Source organism: Entelurus aequoreus, linkage group LG21 (genome assembly GCF_033978785.1).
Source record: "Entelurus aequoreus isolate RoL-2023_Sb linkage group LG21, RoL_Eaeq_v1.1, whole genome shotgun sequence".
Lineage (NCBI taxonomy): Eukaryota > Metazoa > Chordata > Actinopteri > Syngnathiformes > Syngnathidae > Entelurus > Entelurus aequoreus.
The window spans coordinates 36121648-36144074 of record NC_084751.1 but is presented as its reverse complement, the minus strand read 5'-3'; the positions used below and the strand labels follow the sequence as shown (position 1 = coordinate 36144074).

Genomic DNA, 22427 nt, shown 5'->3' with positions numbered 1-22427 from the left:
CTGTTAATATTTGGTTATTCTGTTTTAACATTTTCTATTTACACTTCTCTGCTCGTAAAACCAGCAATGTCACGACCGGGAACCGGTACTTTTCAAACAGAGTACAGTACCGTTTTTGATTAATTAGTACCGCGATACTATACTAGTACCGGTATACCGTACAACCCTATTAGGAATTAAAAACACATTTTTGATTTAGTAATAATAGAAGTATTATTATTAAGGCGCCTCTCTAAGTACCAAAAATTGGGACCAATAAAAATGTTGGAAAAGAAACAAAAAACAACAGATAGCTAAAATGAAAGTGAATAAGCAGTGTTTTTGAGTCTTAATTGATTTGAAGAGGGAACATGAGGCCATATTGCAAAGATCGGGAGGTGGTAAGTTCCGAACAGGTTGTATACTTACTTGTACTTAGTCTCCCCAAATTATGTCCTCGGTTCCAAATATGAGGGGCTGGGCTCTGGACCACATGGTGGACAGACGAGATCAGGGGAAAGTAGGATGGACTGACATTGAGAATCTTAGAGAACGGGAGAGGGGGCAACATGGTGCAGGTCGGAAAGATATGATGGTGTGACGATGTGGATAGAGGTGTCCCGATACAATATTTTCAGTTCCGATACGATACCGATATTGGAGACATGTGTGTTGGCTGATATCCATATTAATCCGATACGATGTCCGCAAAAATCATAGTGCATAATTTATGTACTGTTGTGGAATGTTAGAAAATGTCTGATTGTGTGATATTAGTCAAACAGGAAACAATGGTAGGTATGAAAAACACTAACTTTATGACATTGAAGTGTTAATTTGCTTTTGGCGACACCTAGTGGTCACAATCATGAATTTAACTCAGCTCATGGTGCAGTAAATTGAATGATGCGGACATGTAGATATGATCCTGCCTATGTGTAATAAGTATTTGATAAAAGTACTGTTTTAGACTGTAATATTGTTTAATTTAGGACGCTTATTGCATATGTCTAGCTTGTGTGCTTAGCTGTTGTGTAGCTGCTATCTCCTGGCATGGTTACCTTCGGACTAAAATACAAGACCAACCTTGTGTGCTTATTGGAGGACATTTTGGCCTCCTTCACACTGCAGGTCAATTCTGACTTTTTTGCCCACATGCGACATGTATCAGGTATTTTCACGCCAGTGTAAACAGTGCAATTAGGAATTGTTCATATTCGACCCAGGACTCTTTCGTACGTGGAAATAAAGCTGATATATATGCGGTGCGTCCTCAATGTGAAAGCTCCCGCGCTGAAGTTGCATTCATCCGACCGGAATGTCATCAAAAAGCAATAAATGCCATAATTGAATCCCCAAAATAGACGGTTACAAAATAAATAGTTGACAATGTAGCAGAAAACAGGTGAAAATAAAATGTTTCAGGAACTCACATGAAAGTTCCACCACTCCTGTCTCTGACTGCTCTTCAAACCTGCCAGAGCCCAAATACTTGTCCTCTTTCTTCCTAATCTTTTATGTGCAATCATTTGGTTCAGAAAATATTGACTTTGAATGCACAAAATTCTTTAAATTGCCACAAATGCGGCAGTACTTAAATCGACTAAAGTTGAAGCCATGTTTACTTCCGTAAACACTGCAGTGCGTGCGACGTCATGTCCGCATGCGGGTCAGATTGCATTCACATTAGAAATCACTTCTTTTTTTTGCAATGTGAACAGCCACTTCCGACCCTGCATTTCAAACGTAGCCTTAGATCAGATCTGGGCAAATTGCGGCCCGTTAAGCTTTTCAATCTGGCCGGACATTCCCAAAACATTTTTTTAGACCTTTAAGATGGAAACTGTAGCGGCCATTATGATGTGCAGTGATGTTTTCTAGTTTTCTAATGACCATAAGTCTTGAACTATACAAAGTATTTCAATGGTTGGAATCTGCGCTTTTGCATGATATACTAGTTACTATGGTAATCTACGTCACAGCAGCTCAGACGAGGCACCAAGCAGTGTGGGTGGGGAGTGTTTCCACAGAGTGTTTCCAGAGCAGCCAGCCTGAAATGCGGGTGTCAGGGACAGACGCGGAAGGAGATTTTTACAACAAAGTTCTGAAGCTTAGTGATATATCAGATTGTAGGTAGGTTTTTTTTTTACCCTTCGCGTTCATATTTTGCTGTGTTTGTTGCATTTTTGTTGCGTTCCGCTTGATTGTAAAATGTCGATCGAGAAGGGGTGTGACGTTCATATGTTGTCAACATTCAGTGTTTTATCGTTCATAGTTAATATTGTAAATCCCATTCAGTAAAAAATGAAAAATTCCATTCCGTTTTTAAGGCGGTCTGTCATAACGTTTTTAGCATTCAATCGGTTTTGTATTAGTGTTCCTAAAAATAGATATACTGGCCCCCAGACACATTTTTTTAATCAAAATTTGGCCCCTCAAGTCAAAATAATTGCCCAGGCCTGCCTTAGATGTTAACTGGCTGTCAAGCTTTGCGCAAGTAAAAACGCTGCAGGACAGCTTGTATCCGAGACGTTAGATGCAGCCGATATCATCCGATACTTTTTTTTGTTGCTGATATCGTACTCAGGGGCGCTGCTAGGGATTTTGGGCCCCATGAAAATAATCTTTACAGGGCCCCCAACACAGCGACAACATTATAATTTCATCATCATTAGGGGCCTCTCTGGGCCCCCCTCCATCATGGGCCCCTAGAATCCGTCTCCTTTACCCCCCCTTTTCGGCGCCCCTGATCGTACTGATAGCCAATATCAATACCGACCCGGAACATCCCTTGCTTAGGTTCTATACTTTGTAGGCTGAGGTAAGTGTGTAACAATTGTAGTCATGTGTAATATTTGCTAACATGGTGTAAGAATCTTAGGGAGCTAAAAAAAAAAAAAAGTGTTCAGGAAGTCAAATCTGCTGCAGCGTCTGTTTTGTTTCCATCACAGCTGCAGAGACGAAAACTCCTGTGGGAACGTTCAACGAGATCGAGTAGAAGAAAACATAATTGAGTGTGAACTCTTTTTTTTTTTCTTTTTCTTTTGGACTCCAAAGACATTTTGACTGCCCACTCGACCACATGATCAGTTTTATGTCTTTTTATAAAGCACCTTTGTACTTTTCTCTGTGCTAAAACAAAAACTCTGTTTATCCTCACAAGTATGTGCATTAGATTAATGCTTCATTAAAGCCACTGTTTTCACACTGGTGTGTTTTCACTGTTTCATAGACTTGGACAAATTTTAATGATCCACAAGGGATAATGTAAAAAAAAAAGTAGCATGATTAAAGTCACCCGAAATGAGAACGAGGCCACCGGGGTGTTTGGTCTGTTGCCTATGGTCGAATTCCAACAGCCAGAAGTTCGATGTCCGACATACATACACACTACTTTAGAGTAATATGTCCAGGATTACACTACCTCTTGTTCACCAAGATGGCAATCCCACCGCCTTTTTTCTTACCGCTCAGGAGTGTGTCTCTGTCCGCCCGTGAGGTTGTGAAGCCGGGTCGAGACGCGCTGTGGTCCGGGAAGTCCGCGTAGTTGTAGATTGTAAGTAGTAGGATCACTGAAAATATTAAAAGTATTAAAAATGTGAAAAAAAACCTACACACATTACAGAAAACAGATAAGAAGGAATATAAACAGATTTATTCAAATACATTTCTTTGGAAAAACATTTCAATTGGTTGCACGGACAGAGGTCACATGATACACGTTCCATCATTTAAATACTTCATAGACTCCATCTGTTGCGTCAGAGCTAGAACGTCCTGGAATCCGGTGCTCAGCCCAGACATGTGCTGGAAGTATGCTTCCTTCTCCAACTGCACCGACAAGTTATTCACCCCGGCGTCTTTCAAAATGGCCGTCACCTGCAAGAGGAATAGGAATGAAAGTCAATATATGGATAAATTGAGAGGTTTGCCTTCAAGTTCAGCTCACTTTTTGCCACAATTCAGCATGACATCATGAACACAACCCAAGTGAGGTAGAATCTGCACCTCCATCTCAGAGGGAACAACCATCATTTCCAAGAACTCTGGTCTCAGATTCAAAGGTGCTAACCACCCGAAGAATAGGTGACGTTCAAAGCTTGATGAAGTTATCAAGATCACATCAACCAATCAAATAGCAGAGACAAGATCCCCCCCAAGACCAGCAAAGTGAGCGTTCAAACTTTGAAAAACCAAACAAAACGCAGCATGAAAGGCAATCAAATGTCTTTTTTACGTCCATGGGTTGGACACACTTGCATGAACTCACCGGCACTGATCCAGTGATTCATGAAACCAAGGAAAGTCACACTGACCTCCGATCTTTGGCACCCAGGAAACATTTGTAGTTTATTGAACACTTCTTGAAAAGAGAGGCCAAGGTATTTGGAGCGGAGTTTTCTCAATGGCCGACTGAATTATTTTCACATACTTTGTGGATTGTAAATACAATTGGATATGGTTTGATGGATACAATGAAACACAATTACCGTATTTTTCGGAGTATAAGTCGCTCCGGAGTATAAGTCGCACCGGCCGAAAATGCATAATAAAGAATGAAAAAAACATATATAAGTCGCACTGGAGTATAAGTCGCATTTTTGGGGGAAATTTATTTGATAAAACCCAACACCAAGAATAGACATTTGAAAGGCAATTTAAAATAAATAAAGAATAGTGAACAACAGGCTGAATAAGTGTACGTTATATGAGGCATAAATAACCAACTGAGAACGTGCCTGGTATGTTAACGTAACATATTATGGTAAGAGTCATTCAAATAACTATAACATATAGAACATGCTATACGTTTACCAAACAATCTGTCACTCCTAATCGCTAAATCCCATGAAATCTTATACGTCTAGTCTCTTACGTGAATGAGCTAAATAATATTATTTGATATTTTACGCTAATGTGTTAATAATTTCACACATAAGTCGCTCCTGAGTATAAGTCGCACCCCCGGCCAAACTATGAAAAAAACTGCGACTTATAGTCCGAAAAATACGGTAAGCATATAAAGTCAACTTGTTTTTCCACTCTACGGGTACTTTATATGTAACATAAAAAACGGCTACTCTTCCTTTTAATGACGTATGACTGAGATTTGAAGGTGCGTTAACTCTCAGTCACACATAAAAGTGTAAAATGAAGTTTGTCAAAGTGTATCAATAAAAGCAACAAACAATAAAACATTGGAGTTTTACTAAATTAGTTCTCATTGTATTGCTGCTTTGAATGATGAATAAAATGTATTTTTTTCTCCCATGTATTGTATACAGCATGTGAGAAGGTATTCACCTGCTGAATGATGCGCTGCTCCACCACATCTGACATGACCTGCAGGTGGATCGTTCCTGCCACCACGCTGGCTGAATGTCTCCAGAAATGAGGGTCTCGATAGGACAAAACACCTTCAATCTTCTCAATCTGGAAAAGCAACAGAGTGAATGAGGTGAAGGAGTCTCGTATACGCTAGTCACAAGTTCCAACGGAGTCCAGTAGGGGTGCAACGACTGATCGATATATCGATTTACATTACTAGATTTCAATTATATAGATCTGTGCTTGGCAAGGTGGTCTTCCGTAAGATAGGTATTGATCGATTTAAAAGGCGATTTATCAATACTAGAAAAAAGAAAACATTGAATATAAAGGCCTACTGAAATGCGATTTTCTTATTTAAACGGGGATAGCAGGTCCATTCTATGTGTCATACTTGATCATTTCGCGATATTGCCATATTTTTGCTGAAAGGATTTAGTAGAGAACATCGACAATAAAGTTCGCAACTTTTGGTCGCTGATAAAAAAGCCTTGCCTGTACCGGAAGTAGCAGACGATATGTGCGTGACGTCACAGGTTGTGGAGCTCCTCACATTGTTTACAATCATGGCCACCAGCAGCGAGAGCAATTCGGACCGAGAAAGCGACGATTTCCCCATTAATATGAGCGAGGATGAAAGATTTGTGTATGAGGAAAGTGTGAGTGAAGGACTAAAGGGCAGTGGGAGCGATTCAGATAGAGAAGATGCTGTGAGAGGCGGGTGGGACCTGATATTCAGCTGGGAATGACTAAAACAGTAAATAAACACAAGACATATACTCTATTAGCCACAACACAACCAGGCTTATATTTAATATGCCACAAATTAATCCCGCATAACAAACACCTCCCCCCTCCCGTCCATATAACCCGCCAATACAACTCAAACACCTGCACAACACACTCAATCCCACAGCCCAAAGTACCGTTCACCTCCCCAAAGTTCATACAGCACATATGTTTCCCCAAAGTCCCCAAAGTTATGTACGTGACATGCACGTATGGGCAAGCGATCAAATGTTTGGAAGCCGCAGCTGCGTACTCACGATACCGCGTCTGCGTATCCAACTCAAAGTCCTCCTGGTAAGAGTCTCTGTTGTCCCAGTTATCCACAGGCCAATGGCAAAGCTTGACTGTCATCTTTCGGGAATGTAAACAATGAAACACCGGCTGTGTTATCCGGCACAACAGTCAGGGGGTGCATTCTACGGCGGGGGTGCGTTATCTGGCACAACACCTGCCGCAATACACCACTTCCCACCTACAGCTTTCTTCTTTGCTGTCTCCATTGTTCATTGAACAAATTGCAAAAGATTCACCAACACAGATGTCCAGAATACTGTGGAATTTGCGATGAAAACAGACGACTTAATAGCTGGCCACCATGCTGTCCCAAAATGTCCTCTACAATCCGTGACGTCACGCGCAGGCGTCATCATACCGAGACGTTTTCAGCAGGATATTTCGCGCGAAATTTAAAATTGCACTTTAGTAAGCTAACCCGGCCGTATTGGCATGTGTTGCAATGTTAAGATTTCATCATTGATATACAAACTATCAGACTGCATGGTCAGTAGTAGTGGGTTTCAGTAGGCCTTTAAGAACGGCAGACTTTATATGAAGTTCAGCACGTTTAAAGGCCTACTGAAATGAATTTTTTTTATTCAAACGGGGATAGCAGATCCATTCTATGTGTCATACTTGATCATTTTGCGATATTGCCATATTTTTGCTGAAAGGATTTAGTATAGAACAACGTCGATAAAGTTCGCAACTTTTGGTCTCTGATAAAAAAAAAACCCTTGCCCCTACCGGAAGTAGCGTGACGTAACATGTGTTGCAATGTTAAGATTTCATCATTGATATATAAACTATCAGACTGCGTGGTCGGTAGTAGTGGGTTTCAGTAGGCCTTTTAAAATGTAATATCGGAAATTATCGGTATCAGTTTCAAAAAGTAAAACTAATGACTTTTTAAAACGCCGCTGTACGGAGCGGTACATATCCGGTAAAACACGGACGTAGGGGAGGTACAGAGCAGATGCGTCTCTCAGTCAGCAGCCCATCTCTACTACAGTATAATCTGTAGTAGAGATGTCCGATAATGGCTTTTTTGCCGATATCCGATATTGTCCAACTCTTAATTACAGATTCCGATATCAACCGATACCGATATATACAGTCGTGGAATTAACACATTATTATGCCTAATTTTGTTGTGATGCCCCACTGGATGCATTAAACAATGTAACAAGGTTTTCCAAAATAAGAGAACAACTTCAACTCAAGTTATGGATAAAAGTGCCAACATATTTATTATTGAAGTCACAAAGTGCATTATTTTTTTTAACATGCCTCAAAACAGCAGCTTGGAATTTGGGACATGCTCTCCCTGAGATAATCCTGATACCCACTACAACTATGGGAAATACTATACTTTGACTTTCACAAAGTGCATTATTTAAAAATGTTTTAAACATGCCTCAAAACAACTGCTACAAAAACAATGAAGGCACACAGCTTCAGTCCAGAGCATACTAGAGTAATAAAGTAAACAATAGCATAGTCCTCCTTTAGTGCAAGACTGCCTGGCATACTGTATAACAGGAAATTATAAAGCGGGCTCAATCCACCCTGCTCTAACGTATTTGTATGAGTAACACAAATGTGCTGCAAGCTAGTGGTGAGTGCTTGAAGTGGCCTAGCAGTCAGTCAGAGCTTCTGAAATGCTGCGTTGAGACAGGGCACCTCCGTTCACTGCAAGCTGCAAAGTGTGCGCCATGCAGGGCAGACAAGCCACACCAAACTCCACCGTAGTTTTTGCCATACTGCGTGCGTTGTCCCTGACCACAACGTGGGCTTTCGCCCTGGGGTGGTTTTTGTTGTATTTTAGTTTTTTCTCGGCGGAGTCTTTAAGCGACAACTGTGTGCTACTACTTTTTTTCGGTGTTTGCTTTTCATCCATCTTCCGCTTGTATTCATCGTGCATCTCCTTATGATTCTTGAAGAGGTGGGAGATCAAATTGCTCGCATAACCAATTTTTGCAGTCATTGCAAATTGCCAGTTTTGTATCCGTCAGACACACTTTAAAATAATCCCAAACCATAGACATGGTGTCGTTAGTCAGTCACAGAGCGAGCTCACTTGTTAGCCATGGCTACAGTACTGGCAACAACACACTCTTGTTGTTGTTATGCTCCGCTCGCGGCGGTTTGATGAAGTCATCAAGCGTCGCCAGTAAACCTCTCATGCTGCAGTCGTCAACTCCTGTGTTGTGTGTGGGAGAGGGGAGGGGCTGCTGACTGAGAGACGCATCTGCTCTGTACCTCCCCTACGTCCGTGTTTTACCGGATATGTACCGCTCCGTACAGCGGCGTTTTAAAAAGTCATTAGTTTTACTTTTTGAAACTGATACCGATATTTTACGATATTACATTTTAAAAGGCCTACTGAAACCCACTACTACCGACCACACAGTCTGATAGTTTATATATCAATGATGAAATCTTAACATTGCAACACATGCCAATACGGCCGGGTTAACTTATAAAGTGCAATTCTAAATTTCCCGCCACACTTCCTGTTAAAAACGTTTTATTATGCTGACGTATGCGTGTGACGTCACGAGGACAAGGGAAGTATTCGGAGCCCGGAGAATCCTATACAACAAGCTCTGTTTTCATTTCATAATTCCACAGTATTCTGGACATCTGTGTTGGTGAATCTTTTGCAATTTGTTTAATGAACAATGGAGGCTGCAAAGAAGAACGTTGTAGGTGGGATCGATCGGTGTATTAGCGGCTGGCTGTAGCAACACAACAAGGACTTAGCAGACGCCTAGCCGATGCTAGCCGCCAAACCCACGGATGAAGTCCTTCGTCGCGCCGTCGATCGCTGGAACGCAGGTGAGCACGGCTGTTGATGGGCAGATGAGGGCTGATGAATGGGCAGATGAGGGCTGGCTGGCGTAGGTGGAGCGCTAATGTTTTTATCATAGCTCTGTGAGGTCCGGTTGCTAAGTTGCTAAATTAGCCTTAGCGTCGTTAGCAACAGCATTGTTAAGCTTTACCAGGCTGAGAATTATTAACCGTGTAGTTACATGTACATGGTTTAATAATATTGTTGATCTTCTGTCTATCCTTCCAGTCAGGGATTTATGTATTTTGTTTCTATCTGCATTTGAGAATGATGCTATCACGTTAGCTCAGTAGCTAAGTGTGTCACCGATGTATTGTCGTGGAGATAAAAGTCACTTTGAATGTCCATTTCGCGTGCTCGACTCTCATTTTCAAGAGGATATAGTATCCGAGGTGGTTTAAAATACAAATCCGTGATCCACAATAGAAAAAGGAGAGAGTGTGGAATCAAATGAGCCAGCTTGTACCTAAGTTACGGTCAGAGCGAAAAAAGATATGTCCTGCACTGCCTCTAGTTCTTCACTCTAACGTTCCTCATCCACGAATCTTTCATCCTCGCTCAAATTAATGGGGTAATCGTCGCTTTGTCGCTCCAAATCTCTCTCGCTCCATTGTAAACAAAGGAAAATTGTGAGGAATATTACCTCCTGTGACGTCATGCTACTTCCGGTACAGGCAAGGCTTTTTTTTATCAGCGAGCAAAAGTTGCGAACTTTATCGTCGATTTTCTCTACTAAATCCTTTCAGCAAAAATATGGCAATATCGCGAAATGATCAAGTATGACACATAGAATGGATCTCCTATTCCCGTTTAAATAAAAAAAAATCATTTCAGTAGGCCTTTAAAGCATTTATCGGCCGATAATATCGGCCCCGACATCTCTACTCTGTAGTCACAACTTCTAATGGAGTCCAGTGTACACGAGTCACAACTTCTAATGGGCTGAAGGAGTCTAGTATACTCTAGTCACAGTTCTACACACTCACTCTAGTTCTCACCTTCTCTAGAGCATTGTTCAGGTCCTTCTCATTCTCAGGAGGAGTTCTCAGCAGTAGAACCTCACAAGCGTCTTTGAGCAGAGGGATCACACTGAGGAAGATGAGTGTGGCGATGAAGAGGGAACAGATGGGGTCAGCGATCAACCAGCCAAACTGACGAATGAGGATGGTGGAGATAATGACTCCAACGCTGCCCAGCGTGTCAGCCAGGACATGAAGGTAGACGCCTGAGAAGACGACAGGAACAATAATTACATTTAGCTTCTGGATACTCAAATGTTATTTTATATACACAGTTCCACCACCTCTCATGTTGGCATTCATGCCCCCTGAACTGTGGGAATGTCCATGTCCGCCATGTCCGTGTCCGCCATGTCCGTGTCCTCCATGAGCGTGGCCTCCATGAGCGTGGCCGTGGCCTCCATGGCCGTGCTCGCCATGGGAGTGTCCATGGTGTGAATGTCCGTGGTCGTGCGTGGAGCAACTTTTTCCACCGTGGGAGTGAGCATGGCTGAAGGCGCAGATTCCCACAAGGTTGACCAACAAGCCGCCAACAGACACGGGCTATAAGAAACACCAAGCAAAAAAATATAATAAAGAAATTAATTAAATAAATAAATAACACCAAGCAGAGGTCAGACTGTTTACAATATAAAAGGTGTTTACGTCTAAGCCTTTTAGATTGGTTGTCTATGTCAACCTAAACACAACTAATTTAATAAATGATAATCAAATACTTTTAAGCTACAGCACATTATTCTTCTCAATTTGTGCATTGTTTTATTTTAGGTTAAGTATTTAGCAGAGCTGGTGCAGTAATTTTGACTCCAATTAAAACTAATCGCAGACATTTCTTACAAACTTTGGTAGAATCCAGGTTATTATTGCCATGCTTTTATTTTGAAGTGTACTTGAAAGTGAACAGAAAGTCACTGTTTGCAGAGTAAGTAGACTGTAGTTATCTGTCTATCGATGTAGTATGTTACGAACTTCTCTCTTATTGTCTTTATTTCCCTCCATACCCTGTGGTTGCTACTCCTTGCTTCTGGAGGTTTGGCCAGCAAGAGCACTATTGCACTTCCACATTTTCTGCTGGTTATTGTTGCTAGTGAGGCCGACGACGACGAGGCTGAAGAGGACCATTACTGTTGTTGCTTAATGTGGTTTATTTTGTGACAATTGTCTCTCGTCTTATTTCCTGTCTCTATCTATCTTTACTTCCGACCGAATGCAGCTAGGATAGGCTCCGGCACCCCCGCGACCCCGTAAGGGACAATCAGTAGACAAATGGATGGATGGATGGCTCCCCCGCGCCGATTCTCGACTCCTGAGTGATGCAATGCTTTAGTCAGCGACTGCATTTGGCTATTGGTGAACGACTACAGCTTTATTTACACACACATCAATTTGCTTGAGAATGTATCTCTCCTTGTAGCGACTTTATCACTAATCTCATCTGTTTATGTTGTTTACAAAGTTGTAAGCTACTTAGCACAGCAGCTTACGATAGCTCCTCTCTGCTGCTCGTTAGGTGTGTCAAATTGCCACAACTCGGCTTGAAAGTGCCTCTCCCCATAGCCTGTGCAAACTAGGCTACTGTAGTATAGCGGCTGGGTGGCTGAAAAGTAGTTTTAAACTTAAGAGCCAGCGGCTTTCACTGCAGTAAGCGAATAGAAGCTCCATCTATCCCCGCGCACAAGCGTGAGGCTAAAAACCTAACGTTAATGAACAAAATGAATTAAAACTGCTCTGACATAGTAACGGCTAACTAATTACTCTGTAAAAATAAACAACACATTACTGCCTACAACACAAATTATCTGCGGGTTTTTTTTAAAAAATATGAGTATATACCGTATACCGCCATTCGAACTAAAAAGGCCATGATATAGGTTTTGGTACATATCACCCAGTCTCTAGCGTAAGTAATATAAAACTATAATTATTTGACACTTGTTTATATTGACAAATGTGCTGTTTTAGAATGCAATACCTCAGTATGTCTTGCAGGTATGGAAAATTGACAAAAAATGATCTTTGAATATTGTTCAATTATGGACACGAGCTTGTGTGCTATGTTGTTGTGTAACTGCTAAGCTCCTAGTAGCCTATAGCCTATTATGTGTAACTTTTGTCAATAACTTGACTAACATACAAGAAAAGACCAACCATGTGTGCTTGTTGGAGGACATTTAGATGTTAACTGGCTCTGCACAAGTACAACACACTGCAGGACTGCTTCTAACAGAGATTGTATCACACATTTTACAAGCAAGCTGATATCATCTGATACTTGCTTGTATCGGACCAATATCATCATCGGCTTGGTACGCCTCTAATGAGACGAAAGGGAAATTTAAGACTACAACGGCCATAAAAGATCACGCTATTAGAATCTAAGATGTTTCTATTGTGTATTTTTGTTAGACTAAACTGCGGCTGCTTACTGAATACATTTCTTCGTGAGGCTTGATACAGTTTATATTGTGGGAATAGGCATCAATGCTGAGCATGTACACAAAACACTCGAGCTGGCTGAGTGGAAATAAAAATGACTGAGTGTAGATTTGTGTCTGCACATTGTTGAGGAAACATCTAATGAATGCAACAACAACACGAACGTGTTTGTGAAGAAGCTTTCACAAGAAGATGGGAAAGCACTTGACTCACAGTCAGCATGTCTGTGTTTATGTTAGGAGGGTCCACTAAACGGGTGACAGACTCCATGAAGACAAAGAAAGCGATGACCATCAGGAACAGGCCATTGATGAACCCAGAAAGGATTTCTACACGACCATAACTGGAGAAACAAGCACAGATTATCAATTTATGTACATTGAGTTCGAAAAATAACTCCACATTTTACCCGTAGGAGAATATCCTGGTGGCTTTCCAGCGAGTCATGAGGGCGGCAAACAGGCCGAGGACTAAAGCGGAGCAGTCAAACAACATGTGGAAGCCATCTGAGATCAGCCCAAGACTGTTTGTCCAAACGCCATAAAAGAGCTCCACAAAGGTGAACGCCTGGAACACAAAGATCCTCACGTAAACAATTCTGACAGCACTTAATTATTCAAAACTAAAGAAAAACACATTCACTGCATAAATAGAGCAGAACGTTGTAATGCCTGATGTTTCGTATGACAACATGTATGAATCCAAACATCAACATACCAAGTTGAGACACAGGAAGTAGAAGATCTGTCTTGAGTCGTACTCCTCCAGGATCTGTTTCAAGGAGTCTTTAATGAAGCGTGGTAGCGACTGGGATGTGTGCTGCAAGGCGTCACCCATGAAGTTGTACAATGGTGTCCCTTCAGGGGAGTAACCCACTAAGGTGCCCTTGTGACCTTTTTTTGATGGTGATGACAGAATACTGGACGCTGCGTGGGAAGAATAAAGACAGTAACTCTTCAAAGCGCTGACTGAGCACCAACCTCGCATATAAATATACCATAACAAGGAAATGTGGTCCATAATTTCACTGTTTTCAGGATTTTACATGTATACATATTCACTAGTGATCATACACTTTAAAATGGAGTGAAAAATATGTTTTAAAAAAACATGTTCTCATCAGACTTTTTAACTATTAACAGCAGCAGCATATTTAAAATGTTACTTAAACTACAGTATTTCAAGGTTTTAGAGCAACACTGTATAAAGTATTTGGGGTGAAAAAAGGGACCTCCGATACAATAACGATATTGGAGCCTTGAGTATTGGCCCAAATGGATATTGATCTGATACGGTATCAGCAGGAATCATACAAATCGTCATTATTTTGTAGTGTGGAATGTTAAGAAGGTTTGATCAAGTGAAATTAGTCAAAGAGAAAACAGTCAATACGTTTCCATGAACTAAATTGGTTTGATTTCTGAAATAATTTGGTTTCTTCTATTTTCACACCTACATGTGAAGTCCCAGTTTTCATGCTCTATCTCTAATGCAACTGCTGGCCATACAATGTGTGCCTCTCTGCTCTAAGTGATCATATAAGGCCTTACCTACAGTACATCTACGGCAACAAACACATATCAACACTTAGAGTGTCCGCCCTGAGATCGGTAGGTTGTGAGTTCAAACCCCGGCCGAGTCATACCAAAGACTATAAAAATGGGACCCATTACCTCCCTGCTTGGCACTTAGCATCAAGGGTTGAAATTGGGGGTTAAATCAACAAAAATGATTCCCGGGCGTGGCACCGCTGCTGCCCACTGCTCTCCTCACCTCCCAGGGGGTGAACAAGGGGATGGGTCAAATGCAGAGGACAAATTTCACCACACCTAGTGTGTGTGTGACAATCATTGGTACTTTAACTTAACTGCTTTGACAATTTACTATTTATACAAACTACGCAGTTAATTTTTAATTGCTGGTTTACATGTTAATGACGTTATCTGAATTGTTGTACATGGACGTTACATTTTTAAATCACTAAATACATTTGAACAACAATGTTGTAGTGGATCATCTGACTAAATGAAGTCAATGCTGTTTTGTAGTAATGTGTATCGCTATTAATTGTTGTTGTCTACTATCAATTTCATTGTGTATACAGACAGGTTCTAGTGTCAAAATACGTCTGTTTGGAGGTTTTCTCTACCAGTCTCTCCTCCATCAAGGATGTGACAGCGTCATGTTAATTCAAAGTGTCTTCTTTGAGAAATCCTGGCACTTATTAAACGGGTATGTTTTTATATCATACATCGACTTACTACAGATTCTTTATATTTACTTTGTATGCTTGTTGGCGTAAACAGTTCCTCCTCACTCAACCACCGGCTTGTTCTTCTTTGCTAGTAAATAATGTAGTGAAGGGCGACTTGTAGGTCCTCCACAGAGATTAGCACACTGTTAACGCCTGCATGCCAGAGAAAACTAGTTTCTAATCGCATAATCAAGGTGTGTTAACCTGATTTTTCAAAAGCCAAACAATCAGATTAAGATGTTTCTATGTGTTAAAAAAAGTTTATTTTGAGACAAATTATTAGGAAATAGTAGAATGGTATGTACTAAAAATATTAACCTATTTATTATTTACCATCTGAAATGGACGTATGCAGTCTTTAAATTGTATTTAGTTCAGGTCAGTTTATTTCGAACATGAAAACAATTCAATTACAATGTAATACATCACATATTTACAGTAGTGCAGGAGTAATTCGTTTTTTTGGCTATACTTACCTGTACAATAGTTCATTAAGTTAAAGGCCTACTGAAACCCACTACTACCGACCACGCAGTCTGATAGTTTATATATCAATGATGAAATCTTCACATTGCAACACATGCCAATACGGCCGGGTTAACTTATAAAGTGCAATTTTAAATTTCTCGGGAAACTTCCGGTTGAAAACGTCTAGATATGATGACGTTTGCGCGTGACGTCAATGGTTGAAGCGGAAGTATTGGGACACATTGTATCCCAATACAAAAAGCTCTGTTTTCATCGCAAAATTCCACAGTATTCTGGACATCTGTGTTGGTGAATCTTTTGCAATTTGTTTAATGAACAATGGAGACTGCAAAGAAGAAAGCTGTAGGTGGGATCGGTGTATTAGCGGCTGGCTGCAGCAACACAACCAGGAGGACTTTGACTTGGATAGCAGACACGCTATCCGACGCTAGCCGCCGACCGCATCGATGATCGGGTGAAGTCCTTCGTCACGCCGTCGATCGCTGGAACGCAGGTGAGCACGGGTGTTGATGAGCAGATGAGGGCTGGCGTAGGTGGATAGCTAATGTTTTTAGCATAGCTCTGTGAGGTCCCGTAGCTAAGTTAGCTTCAATAGCGTCGTTAGCAACAGCATTGTTAAGCTCCGCCAGGCTGGAAAGCATTAACCGTGTAGTTACAGGTCCAGGGTTTAATAGTATTGTTGATCTTCTGTCTATCCTTCCAGGCAGGGGCTTATTTCTTTTGTTTCTATCTGCAGTTAAGCCCGATGCTATCACCTTAGCTCTGTAGCTAAAGTGCTTCACCGATGTATTGTCGTGGGGATAAAAGTCACTGTGAATGTCCATTTCGCGTTCTCGACTCTCATTTTCAAGAGGATATAGTATCCGAGGTGGTTTAAAATACAAATCCGTGATCCACAATAGAAAAAGGAGAAAGTGTGAAATCCAATGAGCCCTTGTACCTAAGTTACAGTCAGAGCGAAAAAAGAAAGTCCTGCACTGCACTCTAGTCCTTCACTCTCACGTTCCTCATCCACGAATCTTTCATCCTCGCTCAAATTAATGGGGTAATCGTCGCTTTCTCAGTCCGAATCGCTCTCGCTGCTGGTGTAAACAATGGGGAAATGTGAGGAGCCATTCAACCTGCGACGTCACGCTACTTCCATTTGTTACTAGATACTTTCTAATAAGCTTTTGCCTCAGAGACTTGAAATTGACAAATGTGATGTACGACACTGCAATAATGTTCATTTATGGACACTTATTACATATGTCTAGCTTGTGTGTTAGTGTGTGCTTAGTTGTTGTGTAGCTGCTAGCTCCTAGTAGCCTATAGCCTACATGTTTACCTTTTTTAAATAATTGGACTAAAATACAAGAAAAGACCAACTTTGTGTGCTTATCGGAGGACATTTAGATGTTGACTGGCTGTCTAGCTTTGCACAAGTAACCATGCTGCTGGTACCAGGGATTATTTCACACATTTTACATGTAAGCACATATAATACCATACATTTTTTGTTGATATCGGACCAGTATCCATATAAATAATAAATCGTGACACCGCTATTAAAAAAATGTTTTATTTATTCACTGCAGCACATTATAAAAACTAAATACTTTATAAGTTTTTTTCTGGATTAAAAGGCGCTACTTTTTTCCTATGCTTTTAACCCTGCAGCTTATAAAACAATGTGGATAATTTATGTATTTTTCTTCGCTAACAGCCATAATGTTTTGTATTCAACAAATAATTTTCATGAAACACCAACAAACACTGAAAAGGTGTGTTATTGTGTGTGCTATGGTGCCATTTTTTTGAACGAGTTCACTCCTACTGGTTGAAAAAATTACTTCCCGTTTCACGCCTTGAGCCGGAACATACTGTTTATCCTGTTTCGTCTATTAGTCGTCTATAGTGTTTCTGCTGGAAGTGATTCTTCAGTCATCTCTCCAAGCAACGTTTGTAAGTTTTACAAAACAACTAAAATAATTCATACTTACTGAGCCGTCCCATGTGTGATGTCTGTAGGAGTGTTTTCCTGCATGTTTGCACGTGCAATCGTAATGTAATCAAGCTACAGTCGTTAGTATTAGCGAATATGCTAACACGTTTACATGTGTCTGTGTTAGTATGATTAACTTACAATAGCATTCTTTTTATATTGTTTCAGTTTAATAAATTTACTAAAACGTCACCGTGGAGTTATTAACTTTGTTTAGCTGATTGTAAAGCTGACTTCCACAACTAACAGGTCTATGACGATGACTTCTGTTTTGTTGGATCAGCCGTTTTACTGTCGTATGACAGGCACCGTTTGGAACAAATAAGATATGTAAATAAACATTTACAAAATCTTACGCACCGGTATATATTTAAAAAAGAAAGTTATTATTATACAGTAATATTTAAATACCAGTGCTCTATATAGCCCGGAAATTACGATAACTAAAAAAACAACAAAAGTTGAAACAATAAAGCATCAGGATCAATGTTATGTGATAAAGTTGAGATGTTAACAATCATTATTATTATTATTAGATTTATTCAATTATTTGTATACTTTTATTTTGATATAATCAATAAAAGATATAATAATTTGTCAGCAATAAAGAATGACATGCTGTGTCTTCTTTAAATGCATACATATTAAATATTATATCATACATAATTATATGTCATATGTTTAACCTTTTAGCATATCTACATTTAGTTCAAGTCTGACAATCAAATCACTAGGTTTTTTTTTAGTAAATGGCCTACTGTGTAAACTTTAGACACGCCTACTTTATGGGAACAAGTTGTGTGTGAAATAAATAAAGAAGAAAAGAAGAACTCATTAGAATGTCTTTGTTCAGGATCAAGTGTACTACTTACACATGATGAAGAAGATGGCACTGACCAGCACCCCTCCAGAGAGCACATGTTCTGTGCTGCTCTCCTGGAGCGGTTTGCTCATAGAGCGCAACTGGTCTGTCAGCGGGTGGGTCCAAAAGTTGGCGAGTAGCAGGGAGCTGGAGAAGAGAGCGATGGCGCCGTATCGGGCGCACCGCTGCACCTCCATTTTTGCACTGCAGATGGCTTCCACGTAAAACTGGAGGATGACCACGGAGAGGATGATCATGACGAAAGGCAGGATGAGAGAGGACCACGACTCTACTTTACTCTGCTCAGATGGAGAGAGAGAGAGAGATCCACAAAGATAGAAACTGTTTTCAATGTCACTTTAAATGAAGCAGGTAAAAGTAGAGATGTCGTGATCAACATTTTTGGCCTACGATCTGATTTCGAGTCCCGATCCAATACTTTGAAAATAGATTATAGAAGTGAAAATGTTTAATAGCAAGTAACTAAGTAAACACAATAACACATTTTATAAGGCTTATCTTATTAAATGTAGAACATGTTAGTATTGTTGTAAATTAGACGATGTATTAAATTTGTGGTATTAAATGCTACATACATTTTTTTAACAGAATAAAATGCCTCGTCCACAATAACTAAATAAAAACTACTACTGACTTCCATTTAGATAATTTGGGTTTTGCCCTGAAAGCCTTCCTTTATCCAGAGACTTACTCTCTGAGTTTGTAAACAATAACAAAAACGACCAAAACATTATCAAGGTTTCCCCGAGACTGCCAAGATACCTGTGGCTATGAGCGGCGTCACCATGACGTCATCAAATAATTTGCATAATTTGCTCTGATGACATATTATATTTCCTTAAAAGGTCTAAAAAATGTTAAAGGCCTTTTCTCCTCCAAACATATTGCTGGGTATTGTGGCCAAACAGCTCAATTTTTGTTTCATCTGACCACAGAACTTTCCTCCAGAAGGTCTTATCTTTGTCCATGTAATGTCAGATGAAACAAAAATTGAGCTGTTTGGCCACAATACCTAGCAATATGTTTGGAGGAGAATAGGTGAGGCCTTTAATCCCAGGAACACCAATCCTACCGTCAAGCATGGTTGTGGTAGTATTATACTGCCTTTAATCCCAGGAACACCATCCCTACCGTCAAGCATGGTTGTGGTAGTATTATGCTCTGGGCCTGTTTTGCTGCCAATGGAACTGGTGCTTTACTGAGAGTAAATGGGACAATAAAAAAGGAGGATTACCTCCAAATTCTTCAGGACAACCTAATATCATCAGCCCGGAGGTTGGGTCTTGGGTGCAGTTGGGTGTTCCAACAGGACAACGACCCCGAACACACGTCAAAAGTGGTAAAGGAATGGCTAAATCAGGCTAGAATTAAGGTTTTAGAATAGCCTTCCCAAAGTCCTGACTTCAACGTGTGGACAATGCTGAAGAAACAAGTCCATGTCAGAAAACCAACAAATTTAGCTGAACTGCACCAATTTTGTCAAGAGGAGTGGTCAAAAATAATAAGCTATATATATATATAAATTCATACTGTAACGACCAGCTGGTGTTAATGTTTTTATGTTCGTGTGATTTGGACTTTATGTCAGTTTTTCATATGTTTGCAAACACACCGTCTGTGCCTGAAAGTGTCTGGGGAAGCACGGAGACGAAAGAGTTTGCACGGGAGGTAAAACCTGTTGGAATTGTGCCGTTTGTTATCATAATATTGGTAATAACATTTAAAAAATAGCGTCATACTTGGTCTGATTTCTTCTGGGGGCTACAATATCTCCATCCACTCATCCATCCATTTTCTACCGCTTATTCCCTTCGGGGTCGCGGGGGGCGCTAGAGCCTATCTCAGCTACAATCGGGCGGAAGGCGGGGTACACCCTGGACAAGTCGCCACCTCATCACAGGGCCAACACAGATAGACAGACAACATTCACACTCACATTCACACACTAGGGCCAATTTAGTGTTGCCAATCAACCTATCCCCAGGTGCATGTCTTTTGGAGGTGGGAGGAAGCCGGAGTACCCGGAGGGAACCCACACAGTCACAGGGAGGACATGCAAACTCCACACAGAAAGATCCAGAGCCCGGGATTGAACCCAGGACTACTCAGGACCTTCATATTGTGAGGAAGACGCACTAACCCCTCTGCCACCGTGCATATTACTTTTTTTTAATTTTTTTACTTAAAACAAATAAGTAACATAAGGCTACAATATCTTATATTACTTATGTGTTTTAAGTAAAAAAATAACAACAACCATTTTAAGGTGTGGCGGTAATAAAACTGCCATGGCGGCGCGCCACATTCAACTACATTAAGGGGAAACCCTGATGATTTTGTAATAACAAGAACATTGATGTAAGCACTCTAGTATCAGTTATATACGGGTACCATACTAGGTATCGATAGTATTGACATTTGGATTGCTCACCCTTACTTAACATTAAAGGCCTACTGAAACCCACTACTACCGACCACGCAGTCTGATAGTTTATATATCAATGATGAAATCTTAACATTATAACACATGCCAATACGGCCGGGTTAACTTATAAAGTGACATTTTAAATTTGCCGCTAAACTTCCCGTTCGAAACGCCTCTGAGGATGACGTATGCGCGTGACGTAGACCGGCGAACACGGGTATGCCTTCCACATTGAAGCCAATACGAAAAAGCTCTGTTTTCATTTCATAATTCCACAGTATTCTGGACATCTGTGTTCGTGAATCTGTTTCAATCATGTTCATTGCATTATGGAGTAGGAAGCCGAGCAAGCAAAGAAGAAAGTTGTCGGTGCGAAATGGACGTATTTTTCGAACGTAGTCAGCCACAACAGTACACAGCCGGCGCTTCTTTGTTTACATTCCCGAAAGATGCAGTCAAGATGGAAGAACTCGGATAACAGAGACTCTAACCAGGAGGACTTTTGACTTGGATACACAGACGCCTGTAGAGAACTGGGACAACACAGACTCTTACCAGGATTACTTTGATTTGGATGACAAAGACGCAGACGTGCTACTGTGAGTATGCAGCTTTGGCTTTTTTTTGCGTATGTACGTAACTTTTTTAAAATATATAAGCTTTATGAACCTTGGGTTAGGTGAACGGTCTTTTGGGCTGAGTGATTGTGTGTGTTGATCATGTGTTTGAATTGTATTGGCGTGTTCTATGCAGCTAGGAGCTAGCAGAGGAGCTAGGAGCTAGCATAACACGTACCGTACCGTACGTGCGCGTCACGTACGTAACTTTTTAAAAATACATAAGCTTTATGAACCTTGGGTTAGGTGAACGGTCTTTTGGGCTGAGTGATTGTGTGTGTTGATCAGGTGTTTGAATTGTATTGGCGTGTTCTATGGAGCTAGGAGCTAGCAGAGGAGCTAGGAGCTAGCATAACAAACACGCAGGTGTTATTATGCAGGATTAATTTGTGGCATATTAAATATAAGCCTGGTTGTGTTGTGGCTAATAGAGTATATATATGTCTTGTGTTTATTTACTGTTGTAGTCATTCCCAGCTGAATATCAGGTACCGTGAGTATGCAGCCTTGGCTGCTAAACATTCGATAACTTGACCGTATGTGCGCGTCACGTACGTAACTTTTTAAAAATATATAAGCTTTATGAACCTTGGGTTAGGTAAACGGTCTTTTGGGCTGAGTGATTGTGTGTGTTGATCAGGTGTTTGAATTGTATTGGCGTGTTCTATGGAGCTAGGAGCTAGCAGAGGAGCTAGGAGCTAGCATAACAAACACGCAGGTGTTTTTATGCAGGATTAATTTGTGGCATATTAAATATAAGCCTGGTTGTGTTGTGGCTAATAGAGTATATATATGTCTTGTGTTTATTTACTGTTGTAGTCATTCCCAGCTGAATATCAGGTCACCCCCGGCTCTCACAGCATCTTCCCTATCTGAATAGCTTCAACTCCCCACTAGTCCTTCACTTGCACTTTACTCATCCACAAATCTTTCATCCTCGCTCAAATTAATGGGGAAATTGTCGCTTTCTCGGTCCGAATCTCTCTCACTTCATGCGGCCATCATTGTAAACAATAGGGAACTTTGCGTATATGTTCAACTGACTACGTCACGCTACTTCCGGTAGGTGCAAGCCTTTTTTTTATCAGATACCA

The 22427-nt window shown here is 40.7% G+C and overlaps 2 protein-coding genes across 5 annotated transcripts in view; one reads left to right on the top strand and one right to left on the bottom strand.

Moving 5' to 3' along the window:
- Positions 1–3204, top strand: part of LOC133638707 (MAM domain-containing protein 2-like) — a 40975-nt gene extending 37771 nt beyond the window's left edge. For 3 of the 4 annotated variants that reach the window (XM_062031578.1, XM_062031579.1, XM_062031577.1), the window contains one exon: positions 2931–3204. In XM_062031578.1, the coding sequence (XP_061887562.1) occupies positions 2931–2977 (47 nt within the window). In that variant the 3' untranslated portion in view covers positions 2978–3204. The remainder of the gene's footprint in view (positions 1–2930) is intronic. The other variant, XM_062031580.1, reaches the window with a different exon arrangement.
- A 413-nt stretch (positions 3205–3617) lies between these two features.
- The window catches only part of slc30a5 (solute carrier family 30 member 5), a 29017-nt gene continuing 10207 nt past the window's right edge, over positions 3618–22427 (bottom strand). The window contains exons 9-16 of the mRNA XM_062031583.1: positions 18281–18569; positions 13399–13607; positions 13091–13248; positions 12895–13024; positions 10530–10788; positions 10225–10451; positions 5284–5412; positions 3618–3858 (exon numbers count right to left, since the gene is read on the bottom strand). Coding sequence (XP_061887567.1) covers positions 3688–3858; positions 5284–5412; positions 10225–10451; positions 10530–10788; positions 12895–13024; positions 13091–13248; positions 13399–13607; positions 18281–18569 — 1572 coding nt within the window. The 3' untranslated portion in view covers positions 3618–3687. The remainder of the gene's footprint in view (positions 3859–5283; positions 5413–10224; positions 10452–10529; positions 10789–12894; positions 13025–13090; positions 13249–13398; positions 13608–18280; positions 18570–22427) is intronic.